This window comes from Corvus hawaiiensis, chromosome 6 (assembly GCF_020740725.1).
Source record: "Corvus hawaiiensis isolate bCorHaw1 chromosome 6, bCorHaw1.pri.cur, whole genome shotgun sequence".
Classification (NCBI taxonomy): Eukaryota; Metazoa; Chordata; class Aves; order Passeriformes; family Corvidae; genus Corvus; species Corvus hawaiiensis.
The window spans coordinates 20,718,664-20,745,798 of NC_063218.1; the positions used below are offsets into that span (position 1 = coordinate 20,718,664).

The 27,135-nt window shown below is 39.3% G+C and overlaps 1 protein-coding gene across 2 annotated transcripts; it reads left to right on the forward strand.

Annotated features, from left to right (window-relative positions):
- The first annotated feature begins 434 nt into the window (after nucleotides 1–434).
- On the forward strand, nucleotides 435–26,864 carry GTF2A1 (general transcription factor IIA subunit 1). Of its 2 annotated transcripts, none has more exons than XM_048307242.1 (9): nucleotides 435–632; nucleotides 7,712–7,813; nucleotides 9,467–9,671; nucleotides 11,990–12,054; nucleotides 14,054–14,129; nucleotides 15,984–16,117; nucleotides 17,013–17,333; nucleotides 19,197–19,286; nucleotides 22,333–26,864. In XM_048307242.1, exons 1-9 carry the CDS (start codon nucleotides 603–605, stop codon nucleotides 22,438–22,440), a joined length of 1,131 nt encoding a protein of 376 aa, XP_048163199.1. In that variant the 5' UTR covers nucleotides 435–602; the 3' UTR covers nucleotides 22,441–26,864. The 2 variants fall into 2 exon arrangements, with proteins under 2 accessions (XP_048163199.1, XP_048163200.1); XM_048307243.1 differs by lacking the exon at nucleotides 435–632 and adding an exon at nucleotides 1,752–1,856.
- Nucleotides 26,865–27,135: the final 271 nt, after the last annotated feature.

Here is a 27,135-nt window from a genome sequence, read left to right on the forward strand (position 1 = left end):
GTGACGCTTGGTGCCCTGGTCTAGCTGACACGGTGGTGGGTGTTCGGTCACCGGCTGGACTCCATGCTCTCACAGGTCTTTCCAAACTAAACAATTCCGCGTTTTCCTCCCGCGCGCCGCCAGGGACCGCCCGGCCCCCACCGCCGCCTGCCGCGCGCGCCCCGTGAGGTCACGCGCCGGGCGGGGACAGCGCCCTGGAGCGAGTGGGAGCCGCTTCCGCCTCGGTAGGGCCCGGCCGCGCAGCCCCGCGCACCCGCTTCCGCCTCGGTAGCTGTCATGGAGGCAGGGGCGGGGCGCCCCACGTGATGCCTCCGGGCCCGGCGCGGTCTCGCGGCAGCTCTCGCGGTGCCTCGCGCTCCCCCGCCCGCGTCCCCCGCTCGCCGGCCGCTCGCGCAGCGCTCGGCTCGCGCTATATAAAGGGGCGAGGCGGCAGCGCGGCGGCTGCAGCCCCGGGGCCGCGAGCGAGCCCGGCACAGGCCGCGGGGCCGCCCGTGAGCCGGGGCGGGACGCGCGGGTGCTGGGGGGACTCAGCCGGGCAGGTTTATTGTTTTAGGGGCGACTCCCCCCCCCCGCGGTTGGGGGCGTCCCGGGGGGCTCGGGACATGGCGAGCTCGACTAACACAAACCCCGTGGTAAGGACCGGGTCGGGGGGCGAGGGGGGCCCCGGGGGCAGCACGGAGGGAGGGGGCCGGCGGGGCCCGCCGCCCCCTCCCCCGCACTCCCTTCCCTCCCGCCGCCCGCCTCGGGCGGTCCCGGCCCCTCGGCGGGCAGGGGCGGCGGGGGGCGCGGGGCAGCCTCGCCCCCGCGGCGGCAGCCAACTTGTGGCGCCCGGCGGCGGGGAGAGAGAGGCGGTGGGAGCGGAGCGGCGGGGGCGCGGGGCGGCGGCCCGGGGGCGGCCCCGCGGGGAGGCCGGGGGTCCGGCGGGGAAGGGAAGGAAGGGGCGTCGGGCGGGGGGCGCCGCCGCCGCCGGCGGGAGGCGCCCGGGGAAGGGGCGAGAGCCGGAGGAGCGCGGGCGCTAACGCCCGCCCCGAGGCGAGGGGAAGGGGCGCCCGAGCCAGGTTTCGGTTTTGCGGTGTCGGGGAAGCCCGCCCGGGCTCCGCTGGAGCCATTTTATGTTGCTTTGTAAGAAGGAGACGATGGTTGAAAAGCACTTATCCCAGTCCGACCGGATCGGCTAAGCCAGGCGAAAGCCCTCAACTCTGGCGAGCGAGGCAGTATTTATTTTTAAAAGAGAGAAGGGGAAAAAAAAGAAAAAGCCCCAAACCTCTGCCCCGTTCCCTTCTCGTGCTTTCTGCACCTTGGCGGGTGGCTCGCTGCTGCACTTGTACTCACAGAGGTTTGCAACAAGCAGTCACACAGACCTGCGCTGCCACCGAGCCCCCACGGCCGCCGCTCCGCTCCCCGGCGCGCCCCCGGCCGCGACCCCCGCCCCGAAGCGCTGGAGGAGACAAACCCGGCGTCCCGGCGGCGGGCTCGGCCCCCTTGTTTGTGGCTCTCAGATCCATCATGGCTTCCCCCTGCCTTTCTGCCTCCCTGCTCCTTGTGTTCCTCCTCCCTGTGGCTGCCCTGTTTATATAGCGCTATTGCCGCTCTCTAATATAGACTCTGCTAGGATGGGAAGGTGCTTTCCAGCCCCACGTCACCGCCTCTCCATTTAAACACCACATCAGCCTTTAAATAGGGAGCGAGCCGCGGAGCGCGGGCTGGGAGGTGCATGCGTCCGCGGCGGAGGCTGGGAGACGGGCGGCTTGTCCCTCGGATCCCGACCGGCCTTTCTCACCGCTCTCTCTTCCCTCAGCGCCGCCCGTCCCCGTCGCCACGGGCCTGCGGAGCGGTGGTGCTTTGCGGGGGTGAAGGTGTCTCCTAGCCTGTGTCAATGGGCTTTCCTTTGCTTCTGTGCATTGCACAAAGACAGTTTTCATCTCCTCGTGCATTTGAATCTGTTTACCTTTTCCTTCCTTTTTTTTTTTTTTTTTATTTTTTTAAATATTTTTTATTTTGCTTGGTTGGTTTTGGGTTTTGGTGTGGGGTTTTTGTTTGTTTTGGGTTTGGGGTTTTTTGCCCCTGGCATACGGCTCGCACACGTTCCTGTGCTCCTGTAAAGTCTTCAAAGTAGCTTTTCTGCTGCGTGGGGAAAGGAGTATTTAAACGGTTCTTTCCCAGTGTATCAAGGAGAGTCGTGGTATTTATTTTATGGTGCTTTGCCAAGGTCTGACTACAGCTGTCTTCCCCAAAAGTGAAGCTAATATTCAAGTTTTATGTATGGGTCATGGGCTGCAGATGCTACTCAGTGATTTGTGTGTTTCTGGTGTCTAAAGTCTACAAATATTTTAGTGCAGTCCAGCCAGAGCAGTGGTTTTGGAATTTTCACTACTCGGTTTCATTACAATATTTGGTGTAGTACAAAATATATGAAAGAAAATGCAAAGTGTCTTAGTTTTCTTTTCCAAATCTGAGATTTTACAGACCTGCTTGTCAGTTAGGTTTATGCAATTGCAAGGAAACATCTTTGATTTGATATTTTGTCAGCTTTTGCATCAGAAAATTCTAGGAAAGTAGTCAGCTGTTACACAGAGGGCAGTTACTCAGCAGGCTGCATACTGAATGTGTGTGATTTCAATCTTAGTTGTCCTTCTGTTTATAAACTTCTTGCTTTGTGTTTTGATTGTAAGAAAAGGATCTATTTCTGTGTAATAAATTAGGGGTTTTGCTTCTCTCTCTTGACCACGGGGGTACTGAATAGCAAAAAATATATATGTTGAATAATCTCCAGAGTACTTCTAAATATTTTCGACTCAACAATTTACTACAACTTGTTTTCTTTCACTGTATTTCTGTACTGGAAGTTCTTTTTGAAAGGTGTCAATGTTTGGAATAGTAAAAGCCAAGCTTAAAATAAGCATGTTTCAAATAGGTATGCTTTAGGTTAGTTTTCAATTAAGTAGTAAAATCCTACAATTTTGTCGAATTGGGTCTCATTCAGTAGCAAGAAATACATAGCTTACCCAAGGGTTGCCAAAGATGAGTAGGAACATTTTGAAATGCTGCAACCATGTGACTTTAGGAAGCTGGACTTGGAGCCTAATGTGTCAATGGCATCACGTCAGCATCTGATCAAATCCGAATTGCTAGAAATCTGTTCTCTGCAATAAAGGACAAGTACTAGATGTTAACAGTTATATGTAGTATAAGATTTTACAGGGGATAAAGGTAATTTATTTGTAAAAGTCTACAACAACATAACAATGTAGATTATTTGTGTTACTTTTTTTATGCACATCTTTGATGTAATTGAGACTAGAAGTAGTTACCTTTACGGTGTGCCCTTCTGGCTGCATGTGGCTGGCTTACAGCAGTAACTGCACGTCTGGGAGAAAATTAGCAGTGTCTCAGGGACAGCTGCAGAAGCAACCAGGATCAAACTGTTTTCAAATGTACAAAGCATGCTGTGGTCTGTCTCTCCATAATGTATTGGTTATTAGAAATCGAAACTTCTGAAATCCCAAGTGTTGTGATAATAATTACAAAGGATTGCAGTTTTTGTACCCTTGAAGCGGAAGGAATGTAGGAAGTGTAAGCCCCCAAAGGCATGTGGCATTTCTTAAAATAGCTTGCTGCTTGCTCCTGGATTTGGAGTGTGTGTGTAGCAGTGTCACCATACTCAAGAGTTTTCTTTACAAGATGCACAGAGAAAGTAAAATATAATCATTCCCTTATGTTCCTGGAGGGGGAAATAGTAGATTCCAAATCTTTTCTATGTGTTTGTGGTTGTATCTAATAAATCAGGAATTTTAATTGTTGTCTTTAATCTGTAGTAAGTGCTTGGAATAGTGTTTATTGAAGAGTGATTTGAATATTTTGCTCTTAAAAGAGCTTGACATTTACAGCAATGTACTCTTTATGAGGGAGACACTTTAATATAAACCAGATGAAAGCACAATTATTTTAATAGCAATTTTTAAAGTTTCCATTTGTTCTCATTGCTTTCTCTGACTTAATGCAGAAACGTGTTGGAAAGCTCACCTACTATCCCATCTTTAGACTTATTCAGGAATTGTATTTATTTTTTGAGTAAGCAGTGTATGAAAATAGTTTTGTCATTCAACTCCAGTGTCTTAGATGGCTTATATAAACAGCTTCAGCATCGTATAAATAACGCTTAAAGCTAACACTTAGTGTATGTTGAAAACAATACAGTGTCCTTTCTTTTAAAGCCTGGAACTTATGACTGTTTTGTAATTTTACAGGATATGCTCTTTTGAGGTAGGAAAAGAGCATTCTGTGATGCTCTTCAAAATTCCACTGTAAATGTTTCTTGAAGGCATTGCTGCCCCCAGCGTGGGAGATGTTCCATCCACCTGGGCTGGCTGTTCAGTAGGAGTGTACAAAAGAGAATTTCAACTGGACAGGATATTTCTGAGTATTATGTAAATGTTTATAGGTAAAATCAGACAGATACTGCTTCATTATAAGCATGCAAATATTTTGTTCTCTCTTTTCTTCCTCCTAATCACAGAGCCATGAGTGTACCGTGTATATTACTGTGTGATTAGAACAGTGTCTGAAAATTCTGACCCATTTTGAGATCCAGTGCACTGTGAGGCTCATGCAGAGGGATACATGCGTATACAGACTGCTGGTGGGCTTGTAAACCTGCACGGTCCTTGGCTCACTTCACCCCTGCAGGACTGTCTTGTTTTGGGGAACTTAGCCACTTGCTTGGACCGTTGGAAGTAATGCAGAAGGATCCTGTGTCAGCAATGGCAGATTAAACATATGTGCTCTTAACCTGCCTTTCTGAGGTCTTGCTAAACTAATGCTGGACGCTAGAAACCAGTATCTGCTTTAATTTGTTTTTTCTCTTACCTACATAGGGAATAAAGGAAATTTCCAAGCAGACTGTTGGGCTGTAGAGTCAGTTTGGTATCAAGGAAATTTCCAAGCAGACTGTTGGGCTGTAGAGTCAGTTTGGTATCTTTCTTACAGGACTTTATAGACTCAGAAGGCTTTGTAAATAAACCTGACAGAAATACCTGATTGTGGAGATAGGAGGAAGTATCTGCTGGTGGAAATTTTTAGGGCCTGTTTGTGTAAAATCCCATTTATTAGAAAAGTAGACCTAAGAGGTAATTTAGGGAGAGGAGGATTAAAGGAGAAAATGCACCCTCCATCCTGCAGGAATTTTGATTGTAATTTGAGGCACACAGGTACTTCTCTTGACTTAAATAAAGTAACTTACATGCTTGAGGTTAAGCATGTTTATTTGCAGAATGTGGTTTTGGCATTAAGGAACAGATGCTTTTAATATAATAAGGAACAATATATGGAATAGGTTAAGTAGTATTTCCGTGCTAGTGAATCGTATAAGCTTCATGCAATTTGTTTAATTATAGAAATAATAGGACTTAATATTATTAAGTAGAATGTCTTTTTGCATCTGTTACGAATTAAGTGGAAAAATAATCCTGTTAATGGTGCTTGGTATTTGAGTTACTACACAGGTTTAAAATACTAGCACTCAAGGCTGGCTTTGAAAGTCTGTTTCAATGTTTATAAGCTCAGTTAATGCAGTATTTGAAACCTGGGTAAGTGAGCATGCAGTATGGTATGTTTTGTTTCTTTTGGAGAAGCTGTGGACATAGGTGCTGTAAATGTAGTTGTTAGGGATGGCAAACTTACCCTGTGACTTGAAGCCAGAAATTTTTAGTGGTATTTTTTTGAAAGACAGGTAACAAAAGGCTAAATGATAACATTTCAGCTCCTTGATCTGCAGCAGCATGTTTTAAATCTGAAATGTGATCAGTAACATAGAGTGGTTTGTTGGGTTTTGTTGGGGTTTTTTGGTTTATTTTTGCATTTCTTTCTCTTTTTTGGGGGGAGGGACTGGGCTGGGGGTTGTAAAAAAAAAAAAAAAAAACAAAAAACCAAAAAAACCAACAAACTTGAGCATGCCCCAGTGCAGAGGTTTTTTTAAACAGTAAGGACATAATGCCTTAAGCAGCCCTCAGACTGCTTATTTCCAGGTTCCAAATATGTTCTTTTATTCCCTTGTAATCTTAATGCATTTTCTTAAGTTTTATTTTCCTTTTTTTTTCCTCCCTGCATCTAAAGGTAAAGATTTTCAGCTTCCTTTTTGTGCTTTATTGACCACTCACATTTTCAGTGGATTAGTAAATCATGTGCTACTAGTCTCCCTACATTATTCCATAATTTAGGTATAACAGTTCCATAACGTGTGCAATATACTCTTTAGCATGTCTGCAACAAATTCAATACTTCTGGAATGCATTAAGCTAATGTCCGTGCATAAAATAAATGCTTCAATGCATGCAGTAAATTTGTGTAGTTCCAGCACCTCTGGGCTAACTACTTGTGTTTGGTGCAGATTTCCTGTGTGTGCATTGGAGGTACAGCCTTCCTGGAGTGTCAAGCCCACTGCACCAGTATAGGATGATTGTTTTGCATATATACAGCGTGTCTGATATATGTGGCATCATTCAGGATTTATTGCTTAGGGAGTTAGGCAGTGGGGAATGACAGTTTGGAGAAAGTTGCGGCTGCTTTCTGATCAGTTTAAAATTGGTGTACTCCCAGCCCAAGGAGCAGTCTTGGTCACTGAAATATATATGGTTCACAGGCTGCAAGACTGATCAACCATAATTTACAGCTTGTAGTGCTACCTTGCAATTAGATGGCACAGATATTTAAGCCCAGCCAAAATCCCATTGAGGTTCATACATACAAAGCGAGGTCCAAGCTGTACTGTTTAAAAGGTACAGCATGTGCATAGTACAGTTCTCGTGTGGTTCTGTGAATTAAATTTTGTGCTTTAATTGATGTTAAGTGTTTGCATTCTCTGTTTTAAATTGTACCTTCATTTTAAAATTCACAAAATAGCTGAAATTGGAAGGGACTTCTGGAGGTCTTCTTGCAATCCACTTGCACAAGCAGGGCCAACTAGAACCCAGGACGATGTCCAGATGGCTTTTGAGTGTCTCCAGGAATGGAGGCTCCAGAAGTTCTTTTGGCAACCTAAAGTGAACTGTCAATTCACTTTATTTTTGATCGTTTAGGTGTGAAAGCAGTGTAATAATAACATATTTTTAGTATTTCCCTAAAATGAAAAAATTGAAATGTGAAAGCATAAGTACTGATGGAAAACAGAAGTCTTCAAGAGTTTCTCAAAACAAATACGTAAGGAAGAACAGGACATTCACATGAATCCTTCCAGTTTTTTGAGCCTTCAATTTTTTTTCAGCTCAAGATCATTCTGATCTTGGTGCCTGCTGAAGTAGTAAGCGCTAGCAGGTTTCTTTTCCTGTCTTTAATATACTTTCAAACTTTGAATGTTCTTTAATGCATTTTGCACACAACCAAGCATTTTTGTGTATTTAGGATCTATATGTACAAGCAGAAAACAAATTGAGTGAATGGAAAACAATCTCCTTTTCTCTGTTTTAAATTATGCTCTTCATGGCTTGGTAACTCTTGTGCTGTAGTTACGTCACAAAGGATAGTGAGCAGTCCCTTCCCTTTTCACCTTGTTTGAGATGTTCTTCCTGATTTACACCTGCCTGGATATTTCAGTCACTCGGAAACATGTGGTGTATTCTGAAATGCAGTTTTTCGTCGGGGGGAAATCTTATTTTAATGTTAAAGTGACAGATTTTTTTCAAAACAGTGCTGACTAGTTACTTTTTTTTTTTTAAAGCCTAAATTGTACAGGTCTGTAATTGAAGATGTCATTAATGATGTCAGAGAAGTTTTTCTGGATGAAGGAGTGGATGAACAAGTTCTCATGGAACTCAAAACAGTAAGTTGAACTTAAAAGTTCTTTTTAATAGACCAATACAGCAGTTAGTTTCCAAATCTGGCTGCTGTTGTTCACAGTAGAAATACTAATTTTTAGTTGATTAGGCACTGTAATCTGCATATCTGTAGCCCCCATACCATTTGAATTGTTATATAGACAGATCTGCTCACCTTGTTATTTTCCCTAATCTGATATCAGCAGTCATCTGAATGCAGTGTTACTTTGATCCCCAAAACACTGCATCTTTAAAAAGGAAAAATATGTTTATTTTAGAGACAGACAGTTCTTAGTGTTTCTCTGCAGGAAGAATAAAATGTCTGCACTGCTTGATGTTTTTGTCTTTTTGAAGAGGAGTTGCATTGTTGATGCATTTTCAGATTTTTGTATGTATGGTTTGTTGTTTGCAAAAGTATTGTCGTTTGGAGGTCGGTACGTAATAAATCACACTGTATGCACCACACTTGCCTGAAGCTCTGATTCAGAATTGTTTTACGTGGAGTGTAAAACCAAAGGTCCAAAATAAAGGCAGGATGTTAACCTGAGCTCTAGTGAGTCTCCTATGTCTTTCCTCAAATTCTTCATGAGTTAAAAAAGCCCTTGGAAGGGGAAGGGAAAAAGAAGGGGGGAAAAAAAAGGCAAAACAACACTGTAAAAATAAAGGAAACTGGGAAAGTAGGTGACATCTTGTCTCATCTTCTTCAGCGAGCGTGGTATTCCACATTCACAGTATTTTTGAAGTATTAAAAAATAGATGGAGTGGGAAACAAATTGAGTTTGACTAGACAGAAACAGGTGAAGACTTTTCCCATGAGACCATGACCTGTCTTGATGGAAACACAGTAAGCGCTATAAAAAAAGTGCTTTGGTATTTGTGCCACAGATGTGTTCCGCAAATGATGTCAGAAAAAATTAATGAGGAAAGAGACAAGAAGGAAAATCAAGTATTGAAGAAGAAGGGAGCCCTAAGCAGATTTTGAAATCATGAGTCCTGGGTGCCCGTAGTCTTTTTGACTCAGATGTATTACAGAATACTTGTGTTGCTATTTTCACAAGAGCTGCACTTGTGCATCTGCGTCTGTCCTTTGGTGATATGTCAGCTGACATAAAGAAGTGTAGGGCTGGAGAAGCTGAATTTGATATTGTGGTAGAAACTGTATAAATGATTGTAGAGAGGCATTATCTTAGGTATACTGGTAGCTTCTGTTGAAACATGTTAGGAGGCCGTGGTCTTTAAGCAACTTTTATTGAGGAGTTCCAAGAAGAAATGGCTTGAGGAAAGTTGTAATAAAGAATTATTTTTGTGATTAAAGAGGTAAGAAAGAATGAATATAGGGAAATGGAAAACTTGAAGTCTTACTTAAAGTTCCTAGTTTATCTCAATTCATGCTTCTATTAGGGCTGTTGTGAATCTTCCACACTTGGAAGAAAGAAAGAATGTTAAAGCTTAATCTTGGGCTGACAAGGGATATTTAATTTCTTTTCTTCACTCTGTGGAGTTACCTTTTGTCTGTATCTGCCTGAACGCTTTTTGGGCTTTTTGCACAAAATAAACAGTGAAAAGAAACTCAATTTTGGAGTACTGTTGTTACATCGTTACAAATCCTGTTGAGTAAAAGTCGTACACAGATATTTCTCTTTCCTTTTCCAAACTAGCTGTGGGAGAACAAGCTGATGCAGTCTAAGGCTGTAGATGGCTTCCATTCAGAAGAGCAGCAGCTTTTATTGCAGGTGCAACAACAGCAACAGCAGCAGCAGCAACAGCAGCATCATCACCACCACCATCACACACCTCAGCCGCAGCAGACTGTGCAGCAGCAGTCTCAGCCACAACAAGTCCTTATTCCAGCATCTCAGCAAGGTCAGACATAATCTCTAAACACTCTGGCAAAAGACTCTGAAGTTAGTCCAGCTCCTTAGCATATCCTAAATCTAGGGCAGGATGCTTGTCTGGTGGTTAACTTTTTGTCTTTCTACTTGGCCTCTCTATTCAATGGGTCAAGAAAGCTGTCTTGGTGAAAAGTGTTTTGGTATTTGTTTTAAGTCACATTCTTTAGAAGATTTTGAAAAAGCTGAATTCTTCTCTTGGTCTCCTACAACATAACATGCTTTCAGAGTGCATGACTTTCAAAATTCCATTAGCAGCTCTAAGTTCAAACCAATATATACATAAGCAGTTGACAGTTTAGTCATGAGGTGGTAATGTCATCAGGGGCAACTTTTTTCAGAAAACCATTATTGGTTGGCATAACTCAATGCTAGGACATGAAAAATACTTGTACAATAGTCTGAATATATGTTGGGGGTTTTTTTTTGTCTTAAAAGATGGCACACTCTGTAGATGTGGACGTACAAGGTATGTTTTAGCTAGGAATAATGGTATTGTTTCCTGTAGTTACTGTCTTGAGTATTCATTAATATTTTAATGAAAAACTTTTTCAGCAGTTATAATTTCATTTGAAAACTGAGATAAATACTACTGGATTTTACTGCATATATGCACAGTAAACATATCTGTTACATATGAAAGGCTTGGTTGAGTTTTCAGTGTGTTAAGTTCGTGACCTAAAATATTTCTGTGGTAGTCACAGACTTCAGTCTTCTTGACTTTCATGGATCAGAGGACCTGTGTTGTCATAGGCACAAAAGATAGATACGGGTTGATATCCTTCCCCACAAAACCAGCCAAAACCCAACCACCATACATTGAACACAGTACAGAACTAATGTGACTAGTTTTTCCATGGTGTCGTTTTGGTTGTCCTTTTGTGGTTGGTTTGGGGCACTTTTTTGAGGGGGAGGAAAAGATCGTGTTGGTTGCTTATTTTCTTTTATAGTACTTTTTATTTTGGCTAGACATAAATCAGTTTTGTGCGTTGGGATGAAATTAATTTTGAGATGAAAGCGTCTCAATAAACGCGGCGGCTGCAAAGGCTCGGGGCCTCCGCAGGGGCGGCCGCTCACCGCGCCCTCTGGCGGCCCCTTGGCGGAGCAGCCGCGGCTCCGTGACCGCGTTCCCTGCCCTGGAACATGGAGGTTGTTCCCTCTGCTCCCGGGGTAACACGCTTAAAGCTGATTTATTGTTGCCTAGTGTTTTGGCTTATGACCAAATGACAGCATGGAGACCAAATAAAATTAGGATATCAAAGTACTTCCATCGCAGAGGTGCAGTTTCATGAATTACTTGATTTCCCTGTTCCATGGTGGAGATGGTATAGTAGTTCTTCACATGACCTGGTGCAGTCCCAGGGAGGGATCAGAATGGTTGTCATGGTGATTCCTGCTGTCCTTTCAGGTCCTGGCACAGGTTCATGAGATTTCCTTAAACTTTTGCCCTCCTTCATTTCCTTGAAAGTTGGAGATGCCCTCAGATCTCTGTACAAGGTTGTGAGATTTCCTACCCCAGACTCTTTCCCAGAAACTCTTATTCCTAATATTCTTAAGTGTCATTTGTTTAAAGGATTGGATGGACAATAGTTTGTCAATGATTAATTCATTCAAATTGCTCTGTCACTTTTCAAGTTTACTGTCACTGATAATAGCAGTGGCAACCTGCTTGTTCCATAGACTCGGACACATGCACTTCGAGATGATCAACAGGTTGTTTGTACAGTTTAGCTGTCTCTTTCCTTTAGAACACCAAAACTGCTTTGTTGTGTGGGACAGGTGTTTTATCACATTTCATCTGCTTCTGCTGCATTAGAAAAACAGTGAAGATCATGAGTGTACATCTGTGCTGACTGCACATAGCTCAGGCTAACTGCAGCATCCTGTTACTTTTCATCTTGGAACAATCCTTGCTTAAGTCTGTTTTAAGAGTTAACTACTTTTGTTTTTGAAGAACTCTGATACTGGACATCATCAATTTTATCAACATTTCACTAATACCTTTAATTTCAGAAATATATTTTCAGTCTTGCTTTACCTAGATTCAGAATAGGTAAATGAAGCCCTTGAAATAAGATCTGTAAAGGCAAAGTAGTCATATCACCCCTCAGAGCTGCTGTTGAATATTGTCTTGAGAGTAAAACTTAGTAATGCTAGAGACTGCTTATTTGTTTTTGTGATGAAGCTCAACTGATGTTTGGGTGATAGTCTTTCTAAGTTGCTCTGGCTTGGATGTTATTTTGGGCAGATTGTGTACTTTTCATTAAATGCTGGGGTTTTTTTTGTTTCTAGCTCCTCAGCAGCAGGTTATTGTGCCAGATTCCAAGCTGATACCACATATGAATGCATCAGGCATGGTAAGAGAAGCAGAAGTTTATACAGGCTTACACTGTCATTATGTAAATTGTTTTGATTAAATAGTAAACACAAATCTGATATTAGTCATCAGATGCTTAAAAGTAATTTAAGACACACTGGTAAAGCTATCTGCCATCTTTCTGGGTTTTGCTGCTGCACTTACTGCAATTTAGGAACAGCAATCTATAACTTCAGTTCTGATAACAAATCTAAGACTTACCTTAAATATGTTTAACCAAAACTTTTTTAAAATCAGAAATTGGAATACTGCTGGTATGAATCTGCATGATGATGTGCTCATGTACCAGTACCCCATCATTAAGTGATGCAAGCATAGGGTATTTGCTAGATGCAGGAAAAAGCATTAAATACGCTCAAACTAAAGTTTACATTGAATGAGAGATAATTTAGCATTTCACAAAGATCTTTGCTGGTCACATTAATTTGATTCACTAATTATGTAACAGTATATAGAACTGAGTCTGGTCATTTACAGTTTTCTTGCACTCTCTATCTCTAGAGTTTAATATTGCTTATCTGATCTTGCTTTAAATGCTCTGGCTTAATTTAAGGGAAAATAAGTTGTTTGCAAAGCTTTGAAAACAACCCCTAATATAAGTTAAATATGTGTATTATGATCATAATTCATAGCATTCTTACCAGTTCTATGATAAAAGCCCATAAATCAAAGTTTTATGATGCAACAAGTTTTAAAGCTGGAACAGCCTTCTTAGCCTTTACTTTCCCCTTACCTGCTGATCTTGCTACAGAAAAGAGCCTGAACTTTGTTACTTGAATAGCATGATTTACCCACAAGCCAAGAGCACATAAACATTCACCTTTTTCTTATGTTTGACAGCCATTTCAATGGGATTTGTAACTTCACAAATCCAACAGTTATATGTGTTTTTGTCCTGTCTCGGTTATCTCAGGGTATCAAAAAAATGAGTATGCCAAGCTTTTTAAACTCCACTGCTGTCAAAATGTTGATGAATTGTATACCACAGAGAACTACCATTCAGCAAAGAGTTACAATCAACTGTAAATACTGTTTGTGTTTATTAGAAACATTTAAGTTGTAATTGTTATATTGACTAGACAGATGGGGAGATCCTGTTTCTTCTAAATGGGAAATCTGCACTCTACCCAGTAATAAAGTTTAACTCCTTACAGTAACAAAGAGTAATTGGCCATGGTTCCCTTATAGTAGGGGAAGGGAGGCTTTTCCATAGGCAGCTGAAGTTGGACCCTTGAAATGGAGAGGCCTCTACAGAAGTCTATCACCCCCTGCAAGTTAAGGGCTTAATACAGATTCTTGTGTTTGGAGCTCCCAAAATTGTGTTGGAATTCAGTTTCCTTGCAGGTTCAAATCATTACTCACTGATAGTTCCACTTTCTCTTCGAACCAGCTGTCTTGGGAGAAAAAATTAGTCATTCTGGGAACAGTCAGTACACAGTATGTGTAGATTCACTCAAAGGAGCTGTGTGATGAGGGACTTGAAATGCAAATCACTTACAGAATGAAGTAAAGTGCAAACCCGATTACTACTCCTTGTGAAAACAAGACAGGCGAACATAATCATTGCTTCAGTACCTTATGTTTCTTCGGATTTGTAGGCCCATAGCCTTAGTTGCTTTGAAAAAGTGTAACTAAAGTTGCCACATGAACAATGTAGTGTTGTACTGTATTAATAAATCAGCAGAGAAGGCAGAGGTTTATCTGCTGAGCTTGCAGAAAAACAAAGAAACCACATGGAATTGGGTTAGGGTGTGATATTTAGCGATTTTGCTTCAGTCTTCTTCCTATTAAAGAAGGAAAATAAAATAATTTTTATATGTAGTATTATGTACAGTTGAAATGCCTGCATTTCAGTAGCTGCAGGAGCTTGTGTGAAAACACTGTAAACAGCAATAAAAAGGTATGTTCAGGCAGAATGTTGTGAGATGAAACACTGTCAATATTATAGTTTTGGTTAAAAAGCTCTTCTTGTATTTCAGAGTGCTGCAGCCACTGCAGCTACATTGGCTCTCCCCGCTGGTGTTACTCCAGTTCAGCAGATACTTACAAATTCAGGTAATTGTAATGTTGAGAACAAACCATAGTTTCAAGGGGGTTTAAGAGGGAAACATTCTGGGCCTTACTTCTTGTTATTTACTGCTAAAAAGCAGAGTCTGGGAATCCACCCTTACAAGGTAGTGCAATCTCTTTATTTGATTCCTGCACTTTTTGCTCCCTGACCTTCTTATGAACCTTGTGGTTCTGCCCTAATGGTGTTGTAGGTTAGAGTCTGTGTAAGTTTTCCCCACTTACAAGCACAAGGATTGGTGTTGATGACTTTGCCTTTTGTGTACATCTGAGCTTTGTGATGCATGATCCGAGCTGAGGTACTGTGCTGGGTATAAAAGCAGTATCGCTATTTCTGTGCAGAAACTTCAGATCCCATTATGAAAGCAACACCATATGGCTTCAGAAGAGCAATGTCTTAAGGTTTTTTGTACCTGCTAAGCATGCAAAGTGGAATTTCTTACTTTTCTAGCAATTCTAACTTTATTTCTTATTTATAGTTTCTAAATACTGTTATCCCATGCATTCAGAATATAATTAAATGTTACTTTGATGAGCAGCATATCTGATAATTTAATGTACTTTTATATTATGTTGATTTTGTAAACCTGATTATAGATCTATATTGCATAGAAAATAAAGAAAGGCCTGAGAAATCTCATTTTCTAGATCTATTGCTGCTTTTGCCAGAGTAGTTCACCTAGTATGCTCAGAATCACCCAAGACTTAACCCTCCTGTTTTAAAAACTTCAATGGTATATAGTTGACATAAAATTTAAATGTGCAGCTGTTCTAAAAATGAAAATCTTCCCAATTTTAAGGAAGCACATCTATGTTTGTTATGGCACAGAATAATCTGCAGCCCATATTTGTTACTTTTGTCGTAATACTTCAGTTTTGAACATTTATAGTAATTTCTTAGACTAGGGTTGGGGTAGTCCCTTCTTTCAGACACGTTTAGCTCTTTCAGTAAATAGAGCTTTGCATTTTGCTGTGGAGGGAGAACAGAAATCCATCTCTGAGGGCAATGTATAAAGTTCAGGATTATCTAATTTAATTTCTTCTCTGTTTAACTCCACCTTTCTGATAAGAAATGTGAAAAACTAATGCTGGAATATATCTTAGCTCTTGCTTTTTTTCAGTATTGCAGGCTATTTCCAAGTATGTGTTTGTGTCTTGGACATATTTTGTTAAGTGATGAAGGGTAAAAGATGGTAAAGCTAAAGGATAACAAAAGGAAATCAAGTGCAGGTATTGTGGGAACAGAAAGGAGAGGTGGACAATAAGTGTAAGGATAGATTTTTTTTTTTTTTTTTTTTTCCAAAAAAACACCTGCGAATAATGCTGCAAAGAAAGTTATGGACAGAGGAATTACTTGAAATGTGGCAATCAGAAGGGAAAAATTCTGAGGAAAGGTCATCATTTCATAGGACCCTGGAAATACCATGGTGTTGGCAGTGGATAGAATTTTTGTATTGTGAATATCTGTATTTCTGTTTTGGTTTATGTTGATTTCTCTTTCCGGCTGTAAAATCTGTCTTTTGAAACAGGAGGTATGCTCCTAAGTGGGAGCTATTATTTAAAATACTGTGCTGTGCTAAAGGATTAGTCTGTGGCCTGCAAAGGTAAATTTATTTTTGGATTGCATACCTCATTATCATATTTAGATGGTAAAGAACCCTATTCTTTGTTTCTGGCACAGCTGCAATTGCATAATATCTTTTCACTGAAGAAAGTGAATCGTTTTAGTGTTTCTCTCTTTTAATTGCCACTAGTATTCTTCCAGGAAACGAGCTTCTAAACTAAGATAGTTTTAAAAGTGAACTTGTACATTTGATTACTTTGATCCTTATTTTACTACAGGCCAGATCCTCCAAGTAGTTAGAACTGCAAATGGAGCTCAGTATATTATTCAACCACAGCAGCCAGTGGTTCTACAGCAGCAGGTTATACCACAAATGCAGCCTGGCGGGGTACAAGCACCTGTTATTCAGCAGGTAAAGGAAATTTTTCGAATAGGAACACTTGGAAGAAAAAACCATAATAGTAATTATTAAAGAAGCTTGCGTTTTTGTGAGCAAGTTGAACTAGAACACAAAGTCAGAAATGGTAAAATTAAAAAAAAGAGAAAGTTGTGTCAAGTGTGGTGGGGGTTTTTGGTGGGTTTTTTTGTTTGTTTTGGTTTTTTTTAATGAACAATCTTGAAATATTGTTTTTAATGTCACTTTTATTCTTGCCAGATACTGACTGCAGTTTAAAATTTCTTTTGTGCTTCTCCTGATGACAGTTACAGTATGTGCATAATCCTAGTCTACATACTTGTAAATTAATTGAAATGATTCTGCGTCACATAACACGCAGAACAAAATACCTAAAACTCACAGTCCTTGGTTATTTTAGTAGTGAATACAGTATGTTTTAGAAAGATTTTTGTTCAGCTACAAGGTCAACTGTTTGTCCTGACTGGGTTAGCATTGAATTTAACATAGTCACATTATCATAGTGTCACAGTTATACAGTTTAAGCATGACTAACAATTTGTAGAGTTTAATTTTTTTTATAAAGAAGGTTTTTAAAAATCATCTTTTACTTGAATTAAAACATTCCAGTGCTATGCTTGGAACTCAGGTGTGGTGGTAGTGCTCATGTTTTAGAATGGATAGACTTTTAAAATTTTTTCTTAAATTTAGCAATGCAAAATGCAGAAAATGAACATCAAGTAGTAAAAGAAGGTATGTGATTAAAATTATATACCTGATATAGGTGGAATATTTGTAACTCTTCCGTAATTCGTTCAAACCAGATTGATATGCTTTGATTTTTTTCTTTGAGGCTGTGATGTGGTAGTCTGTGTCGTTAGCAGCCACAGTACTTACAATGATATTCCACCAGGTTTTGGCTCCTCTCCCTGGAGGGATTTCCCAGCAGACAGGAGTGATTATTCAGCCTCAGCAGATCCTGTTTACAGGAAATAAAACTCAAGTTATACCTACAACAGTGGCTGCCCCTACACCAGCTCAAGCACAGATTCCTGCAGCCGGTCAGCAGCAGCCACAGCAACAGCAGGCACAACCACAAGCACCACTTGTTCTCCAAGTTGATGGAACAGGGGACACATCATCTGAAGAAGAAGATGATGAGGAAGAAGAGTATGATGATGATGAAGAGGAGGAGAAAGAAAAAGATGGGGGTGAAGATGGCCAAGTTGAAGAGGTAAATGTAATGTTATGGTTGTGTTTCAATTCAGTTGTTTTCTTGGTATTTTAAAGAAAACTGTCTATTCCAAATAATAGTATGTTTCAGTAATTTTGAGAATATAACTTTTACCCTTGTACTTCAGATAGTTTATTTCTAATATTGAAGTTGTGAAAATGGTGTGTATTAGCAGAGCACCTTGAAATGCAGCTGGGGAGGATGTGGGGCGACCCAGCAAAAGTTAGCTGTGACCAGCGCCATTTAACAAACTTCAGTAGGAATATTTTTGATGTTATGGAGAGGTCAGTCATGAAATCATGAAACCTTCATGAGCAAACAGAAATAGTCAACTTCACTTGAGACCAAGTGCATACAAAAGCAGGGTGTTAAGGTTGATAAAAAGGAGAGCAGTATTTGGCTCACTGATAGCACTAACAGATGTGGTCTACCTGTATGTCACTGGCTATTCCATTGCTTTCTGTTACAGAGGAACAAGCTGAGAACTCAAATTTGATTATAAAGCGTCTTCTAGAAACACATCTGACCTTGATTTAATAAAATACAGAGACAGGAACAGGATGGAGTTGTTGCATTCTTAATAGTATGTGCTTGATTTAGACTTTGAGTTGGCTTGGTTTTGGACTTCAGGCAGTGGTTCTTACTGAGTTTTGGTGTGTTGCACCAATAAGCCCCACAAGAATAAGAAATTGTATAAAATGGGTAGAGGGTGGGGGAATACTACTAAGTTAAAAGTACTGATACTTTGTCTCAGACAGGAAGCTTGGTACTCCCTAAATCTGTCCCTAAAATGCATTTTGAACTGCCATATTGCTTCCAGACTTCTCTACAGCCTTTCCAATTATTTTAGATTCCATTTAAAATGCCAGTATGAACAGTTTCACAGTCTGTATCACCCATGCAAGATAGGCAGGTAAAACTTGTAAATAATCAGATTTTCTGTAGTACATTTACAGTGGTGTCTTAACAGTATTTTTTCTGTTACAAATTACAGGTTGGGTTCACATCACTTTTCCATTATATCATTCAGCATTCATGTCAGTTTGAATGTTTTAATAATTGCCTTATTAAGTATAGGTCATTATTCTTAAATACTGAGTATTCCTTAACCTTAATGCTAGCATTCTGGAGGGAATTTTTTAGATGCCAAGATTTCATTATCAGCATGTCAGAAATCTTTTATTTTTTGCTTCCTTTGCTCCTCAGCAGCTACTTTGAGTGGACCACTTCCTTAAAGATTTTGAACTCAGTTAAACATAGCATTACTTTGAATGGAATTAGGACCTCTAGTACACCTTCTTCTCTCACTAGCAACTAGTCCACTTAGCATATATATTTGGGAGTATATTTGTTGTTCTGCATTTATTAGTGGTTGTTTTAGCTGTTGAAGTGTTTGTTACATAAAAGCGTGTGTGTTGAAGTTTTTTTTCAGTTTTGGTACATCAAATGTGAATAAGCCGTGGAGTTTTATTTTTATGGTCACATTGCTCCTTATGTGCCCTTAAAAATTAAACTCCATGGCTTATTCACATTTGATGTCACCTTTCCACTGCTTAGATGCTTTCTCAAAATGAAAACCTGCATACTTTTGTATGAACATTTGCAGTGAAGGAGCAGGAACACAAGGCTGCAGTGCTCAGAATCTGGCCTGGACAGAAGTTCCAGACTAAAATTCATAAGAGTTTATCTTCTCCAGATGGAGGGTAGGAAGCATCAGCACTCTGTTGGAAAGCCTAATATTCCCCACCTCAGTTGCATTTTGGGTCCTGTGTTCATAGACAACACTGTAGCCTCATGTTAATAATCGAAGTAACAGCTCTAATCTTGCCAAACATCATAATTTTTTGCATGTGTTTCTTTCAGGAACCTCTGAACAGTGAAGATGATGTGAGTGACGAGGAAGGACAAGAGCTGTTCGATACAGAAAATGTTGTTGTGTGCCAGTATGATAAGGTAAATCTCTACAGAAAACCATACAAGAGTTCTACTTTCTCTGTTCTTCCTATCAGATCATAATTTTTAAGTAGTGTCTTTGTGACTGTTAAGTACAGATAGATCTGTACAGACTATAATATGAATGGAAATACAGGAATTACCTATTGTTTTTAAAACAGGTTTGTGTACCATGTTTGTACTAAACTTGGTAATGAGTAAAGCTTAGAAGAATTTGGCTGCATTTTATTTTTCTTCATCCTGTCTTTTTGTGCTCTTTAACAAAAGGACAGTCTTCTGGGATCAGGAGAGGTGAACTACTGTAAGTTTGTACATTTATTGTGGCTATGAACAGGAAAAGTAGTCATCAGGATTTAGACTTGTGGAAAACTGTTCCTTGATCACTAAAAGTATCTTTTCTGAATGATAGGATAGTTACCAGAGGAGAAGGCTCTTTCTGTGCTATGCATTGTGCTATATGAAATGGCAGTGTGGAGTGCTTGTGCTTGTTTTGCTTTAAATTCTGCTGAATGGTCTTGCAAGAATTCAGTCATTACAGGAGATCATGTTTTCCCTGGAATGTGCAAGGATTCATCTGTGCTGGTTTTTTTTTTAAATGTGTCTAGATGATATCAGAACCTTTTGGCTGAGGTAGTACACAGATTATTCAATGTGGATTTTTTTTTCTTTTCCTGTACTCGGTTAATTGGACTATAATGAATAGGTATCATTTTTAAAGCAGAAAAAAAAAGCTATAAGCTTGTTGAATAAAAGCTCCTACGTTGCCAAGAATGGCTGTGTTAGCAAGTCTTTGGTTATGCTCAGACTCTGCTTAGACTTGCCATCGGATTCAACACAAAATTTAAGATGAAGTGGTATCAGTATCTACCAGCCATCCATCTACCAGTGATCCAGCCATCTGTCTCCTCCAGACTGTAATCCAAAACTGTTTTGAGGCAAATTGTAAGGAATAGTGAGGGACCTCAGAGCAGCAGTCAGAAAAGCTTATTGGGAGCTGCTGAAGCTGAGCAACAGGAACTACTCTGAAATCCTCATCCTCGTTAAGAATGGGAACTTGGTAGGAAACAGTGCCCATCATTAACTTCCAGTGCCACATGCTCTGAAAGGACTTCATCTCTTTTCAACCAATCATTATTCAGTTTGTCTGTAAAACACATAGGTTCAGCTTAGATCTGAGCAGCTCCCTCCTGCTGTGTCCTCCATCAGCTGATGGTGGTGGAACTATGAGACAAGGGCAGACAGGTAGTACTGCTCATGTAGACCTTTTTACCATCCTTCTCTGAACTGTCTCTTGAGGAAGAGAGAGTGCCTTCTCAAATGGCCAACAGAGGATTTTTTCCTCTACTTGTTAGAAATCGATTTGATTATTTTTGAATCCTTGAAAACTTTGTCTTACGACAAGAAGTTTCATAAATGCATTGTGTGATGTGTGGAGGATCACCTAGGTTTTAAACCCATTAGTTTCATATGATACTTCCTAGTTCTAAAGCATCTTCTTTTTTGCTTTTTTGTGCTGTTTACGATATTGCAGACCGTCATAACCCTCCTCAGTCATATCTTTGAAATCAGAGCTGCGCTTTGTTGTTATTTGTACAACTGTTCAAACATTTGATTGCTCTTACTTTCATTCGCCAGATCTGTTTTATTTTTCTGTAGATATGGTTTAGGGAGGAACACAGGTAACACTTCAATTTATTTACTGGTGTAGCAATGTTCTGCAGTAGTTTTTGCACTGGTATGCTTTTGGCCCCACTGAACACAGAGCTGATATTCTCATGGGAAAGTCTTAGAACACTGGAATCTCTTTCCTGGCTTGTAATTGTTAATTCAAACCCACCACTTTTATTGTCCATGTAAATTGAAATTGATTTTTTTCCCCATTGTTACTGTCTTCGTATGCCTTGAATGCCACCATTGTGTTCTTACACAATGAGTTAGGGCAGTAACATCGTTCTGCAGCTCTTCAGTAACTGGTTTTTTGTATGATCAGTACGTTTCGTCATGTTTCAGATTCTTTGTGAGCTCTTAAACTCTGTAGATTCTAACCAGCACAAATCTTAGCTGGAATGAACTCATTTTGTTGTAAAAACTGTGTTCTTACCCTTGTTTTCCCATCTTTATTCAGTTATTTATTCGTCTGAGGACCCTCCTTCTAACCTCACGGCAGCTAAAATGTTTCTGATCAGGGATTATTGTGGAATGCAATTCAGTAGGGCAAGTAGTGTGTATAAGCCAGACCTTTCCTTGTTCATTTATTTGCTGACTTTTGCCACTGATGGTCTTTTTTTCAGCTTTAAGTGAGAGCAGACCAAACAGTACTGCAAATAATTAGTAGAGTGATATGGTCATAGCTGTTTTGGTGCTACGTTACTGTTTCTACAGCACTAATGGTAGATGGTGAGACTTCCTATGCTTGGTAAAAATGGAAAAAATGCAGCAGGGCTTCCTGTGTTTATGACTTACGTAAAATTCTAACTTTTTCTCGATCATCTTTGATCTAGAATTGCATCTTTTGTTCCATCTGCAAAAGTTTATGATAGACTTTCCTTTTGGACAGCATTTCAGCTTTCTGATAAGTCTTTGTATTCTTTGAGTATCTGGTCATCTGGTGATCTTTCTCTCTTTCAGATGCAATTTTTGATAGACTGCAAGTATTTGTCTGCTCTGTGCTTGCAGTATGTGGTGGGGGTTTTGTTTTGTTGGTTTTTTGTTTGGGTGTGGTTTTTTTTAGGTTTTCCAAAGGTTACTCCTCTACCTTTTGACTGAAATTTGTTCAATTTTCTTTAGTTTTAAATAAAACAAATAGGATGGACATCAGGAAGAACTTCTTCACAGAAAGGGTTGTTGAACATTGGAATGGGCTGCCCAGGGATGTGGTGGACTCATTGTCCCTGGAGGAGCTTAAGGAAAGACTGGATGTGGCACTCAGTATTTTTAATAATTTAGTAATGTATGTCTAATAGTTATTTTTCTTGCCATTATAATTACGCATTATTACCTATTTCTGAGGCAAAGTAATAGTTTAACATTTTTGCCCTGTTTTTAGATTCACAGAAGTAAAAACAAATGGAAATTTCATCTCAAAGATGGCATCATGAATCTTAATGGAAGAGATTATGTATTTTCCAAAGCCATTGGGGACGCAGAATGGTGAAGTTTTAAAAGACAGAACAAAAGAACTCCCTGTAAAAGGAAGAAAAAAAAAGCAAAACAAAAGCAGGAAAGGTTGAGACTTGGATGTATACTCCAATCAAAATGTGTATCTGCACATCAGAAATAAACAAAAGTATTGGAACAAAGGTAAAATGTGGCAACAAAGACACTACTTCAGATGAGCAAGCCATGGACTGTAGCAGCTATAGCATTGTCTGGGAGCTGGTTTTGTGTGTTAGGAATACCTTAATTATCAATTCTACATACAGGTACCTACAGCTGGTATTTAGCATGTAAGGCTTTGTCCCCCCTGCCCTTGATTTAAGATTTTAAAATACTTCTTCTACTGATTGAAGGAACTATTCCCTTTCATAGATTATTAATCTGAAAATGCTTATTGTGTGTACAAATCTTTGCTTTGAACACTTCCTTTTGGTAGTGAGGATGGTCAGAATCTTACTTAAACTGCGTGCAAGCTTTGTACAGAAGGGTAAGAATTAAGGTGTTAAATTTTAAATAACGCGTATAAGGAAAATATTTTTAATTCTGATACGCTCATTAATTATTATATCTATTTGTTGTTTTCAATGCATTTCCCCATAAACAGGTTGTTGTTCCTAGCAGTCACAAAATGGTAAAATGATGATTTGTATTTCAAAATTATTTTAATTTCATGTGATAGGTTTTATTTAGGGCTGCATTTTTCAAGTTTGAAGCACCTCATCCCCCACAAAAGTCAGATTACTTAATTTGTTAATTGCATTCTTGCTATTTAGTGGTGGTTCAGCATCACTGAACTGAAACAAGTAAGTTTCCATTGATCTAAAAAAAAAAATACGTATTTGAAGGGTTTGGAGACCCTTTGAATCCAATACCTAGGTAATGCCATAATAGATGCATTCCCTTACCTGCTTACTATGTATGTAGTCCAGACACCCACAAATAATTCAACAGACCACAGGAATGACTAAATTTTTAATACAGAAAATCACATAAAAATTCTAACATCCTAGCTGCAACTCTTAATCAAAGATCTGCTTTACTAAAAAGTGTAGCCAGAAGTTACCTGCAGCAGTTAATGTCTCTAATGTTTCCAGATGGCATGTAATTTCATGAAGAGAGCTGCACAGCTTTGAGAACACAAATTTTGTTCGAGTATCTTTAGGCTGTCTCGGTAACAGCAAATCAAGCAGTCAGATGCACTAAACCTTGTGTAGTCACTTTTTCACTTGCCTTTTTTATTGTTTGTTTGTTTGGGGGTTTTTTGTGTTCGATTTGTGAAAAGCAACAAAGTTATTCCCCCCTCCTTCCCTTTCTCACCTCAGAAGTTGAACAACTTTTCTTTGTGCGTAGGTCATTCTTGCAAACCCTGCTTTTGGAAATGCAGTTACTTTTGAGTGAGGAGAGGGAATGGGCATTATACTTCAGAAACTGTTGAGGAAGGAATGTTCATGTGGCTCAAAATTTTGCATTTTGTTGGGTGCTTGAAAAGATTATGAAAAAAGGACACAGCAAAGATAATTTTAACTAAATTAGGGAAGACCATGAGAAGCAGACATGGTTTCTGACTTTATTTTTTTGCTTGAGAATGAGACATCTTAAACATTATTTAACAAAATCACAAGTGTATTTTAGCAGTATGTAACAACTGCTTTAATTTTCATTCTCTGATTTATTTGCCTCCAAGTGCATTTGTAGTCAGTAGTACATAGAAAAATCACGACGAATTGTAAAGAAGGTTTTATTGCTGTGATTTTGTACACCTGTGCTCTCATTGATAATGACTAAAACTGCCTGTAGGCGTGTCTAGAGCCATATGGTTATTAGAAAGCAGTCTACATTCATAAATTTTATGAAAAGTTAATTGATGATTTTTCTAATTGATTTTTCAATAATGGGATCATCATTTAGAGTGCATTTTTAGCTTGGGGCTTTCAAGGTATCTCAAACTGATTGGTGTTTGCTTTCTTCTGAACAAGGCAGATATTTTATTTTTTTACCACTGTTGACACTTCTATGTACAACTGCAAGGAAATCAATAATGTACCAACTAATTCCTTCCCTCACCTATTCCATGTCTGTTACCAGTAAGTCTTAAGTAGTGGACTTCAGAAAAATTTCCATAATGCTGCACAACCAAACCAACAAAAGGAAAAAACATCCCTTTAGCTATAGTTTCCTTTTTATACTACTGGAACCCAGTTTACTTGTGCAACACTTCATTTTCATAGAACTTAGTGATATTGCTCTCCCACATACATATACTAGAAGCTGCATAGCCTCTCTTATTTATTTTTAAGGGGTAGCTGAATTTTAAAGGTAATTAAGCTTAATTTGTTCTGAAGGATGTTAGAAGCTTTCTGAACTTGCACAGCCTCTTGCAAGCTAATTGTATGGTATGCTTTTCAGATATTTGTATTTGAAGACAAAACTTACCTGTGAAGTTTTGGGAAAGCCAGTCAAACCATGCACATACCAAACTGTGCTCTTATTGCTACATCAAGTGTTCCTTTTTTTAAGTCAAAAAGCATGTTTTAATTTCATTTTATTGTAGCAGCTTGCTGTAAGAATGTAGTTTGCTTAATTTTATTATTGTACTTGAATTTTTAATCATGGTTTTAACTATATAACTGAACAGACCATTTCATTAGGTTCAAAAGAAACCATTCCTTTCAGAGGGCAAGGGATTCCCATGTTCATAAGTGATTTTTTCCCCCCTTAGAAATAGCTTTTTTTTTTTTCTCCCAATTTAAATAGTTCAGTATTATGGAAACAATTAATGGTTTCAAGAGGGCTTATGTTAAAATTTGCACAGATAACGGAGCACCTTTTTTTATGATGGAAAAAAAATGGGGAAGATAACTTCAGAATTACAACCATGATGGCTGATGGAAACTTGTAGGGCAATTGGGCAAAATTGAGTCTTATGCCTTTTCAGTTGCAGAATACCTGTTTTGCCAGTCTGACAATGATTCTTGAGAGAGTAAATTTCCTGCAGTGCTTCAATCAGAAAAGCAACTTTTTTTTGTGCTAATTCTGTTGGGTTTTAGTGTGTGCAATCATTTAAAACCATCTAAGTGGAAAACAAATTGAAATATTTTCTTTTAAGGAGATAATAGAGAATTTAGTCACATAAGGAATTTTATTGGACTATTTAAATAAAATATGTTTTTATTCCCCCTCAGTTGCTAGTTAGCAACAAGATTTCTTTGAGACTTCATACTCCTTGTTCCTGCATTGTACTTACAACTTGCATTTAAACGTCATTCAGTTTCCTAAACACTATTTAAAGTGACAGTTGTGGTCCGAGTTTATTTCCAAGATTGATATGCGATTCCGAAGCACATTTTCTAGAAGAAAGCAAAAAACATGTTGCGTTATGTAACTGATTTTTTAAATAAATGTTTTCTTATCTTTCTGCTGCACAATTAGAAGTGTTAAAGTAAATTTCATTGAGTCTGTGAAAATAATTTCACCACTTGACAGTTTGCAGTAATTACGTCACCACATAACACTACCAGAGTAAAGTTTCTTAATTTCAGTGAAGGAGTTAGAGACCTTGTTAACTAAAGTTCGTATTGATTTAATCTCTTCAATTTGTAAAAGCTCCTTTAAAAACAGTAAAGCCCCCCCAAAATTTCCCCCAAAGCAAAAGCTTCCTAATAGAATGCCATAAGATGTCCAGGAAATGAACAGTGGTTTTAGGGCAGTGCACACTGGATTGATACTGGGCTGCCTTACACAGCACCGTGGGGTTTACTGTGTGCCATCCCACACCACCCATGTACCCCCATCTGAGATTAGAGTTCTTCTCAGACTTTGAGATTAGCGACTATACAAGATGAAGAAACTTGCATATTGTTCTGTATTGGTGTCTGGCATTTAAAGTCTCGTTTTCCCATTGCTGTGATTGGTTGGGAAATGTGTAAAAACCAGTACATTGGTTTCCATGTCGTCTACTTTTTTCAGGCAGTTCATGCAGTGTGTTTTTTAATTATTATTTGGTGGATTAGATGTTGTGGAACAAAAGGAGCTTTTTGAAACAGGAAAAAACTACCTGGGGTTAGCTATATGTACAGTCATCCAATGAGACATGTTCCAGAGTGCATAGGGTACCAATAGATTATGGAGTGGGGGGACTATCCTTTTTTGCTGTTCTGAGCTACTATTGTCAACTGCTGTTGTACATATACTGTTATGTGTAAGGGGGTAAATATATTTATTATGTTTGTAAAATTCATTCTGTACAATTGCAGATCAAGGTTGCTCCTCTGTGATATACAGGATATTATGTTTCAAAGGCCATGCTTGGAATACAATTAGAGAACTTAGTATTTTGATGTACTAAGACCTATTTTAAGTTTAATATTTTGCCTTTGCAAAAACTTTAATTAAAGATGTTATTTAAAAATGTTTGCCACTTCATTTACTATCTTGCATGTGCATTTGTTTCATATGTAAGGCTTATTACTAATCCATAATAATGTTGAAGATTCTGAATTATTTTCATCACGTGCAGGTAATTTCACTGTCACTTACTAGTTGAGTTTGCCTTGCAGACTTTCAATTTAATATCATCACAGTATTATAAAAAAAATTCACAGTTTAATCTTGAGGCCAGACTTGGATATTTGTTTAAGGATTTCTCCCCGTGGTAACCTAAGGCTAGGTGTTAAGACAAGATTGGTTGAAAAAC

Bases quoted from the DNA above. Each gene is read 5' to 3' on its own strand.
- GTF2A1 (XM_048307242.1), top strand. From the start codon at position 603: ATGGCGAGCTCGACTAACACAAACCCCGTG. The intron at 633-7,711 runs GTAAGGACCGGG...TTTTTTTTAAAG, and splicing joins CGACTAACACAAACCCCGTG to CCTAAATTGTACAGGTCTGT. The intron at 17,334-19,196 runs GTAAATGTAATG...TGTTTCTTTCAG, and splicing joins AAGATGGCCAAGTTGAAGAG to GAACCTCTGAACAGTGAAGA.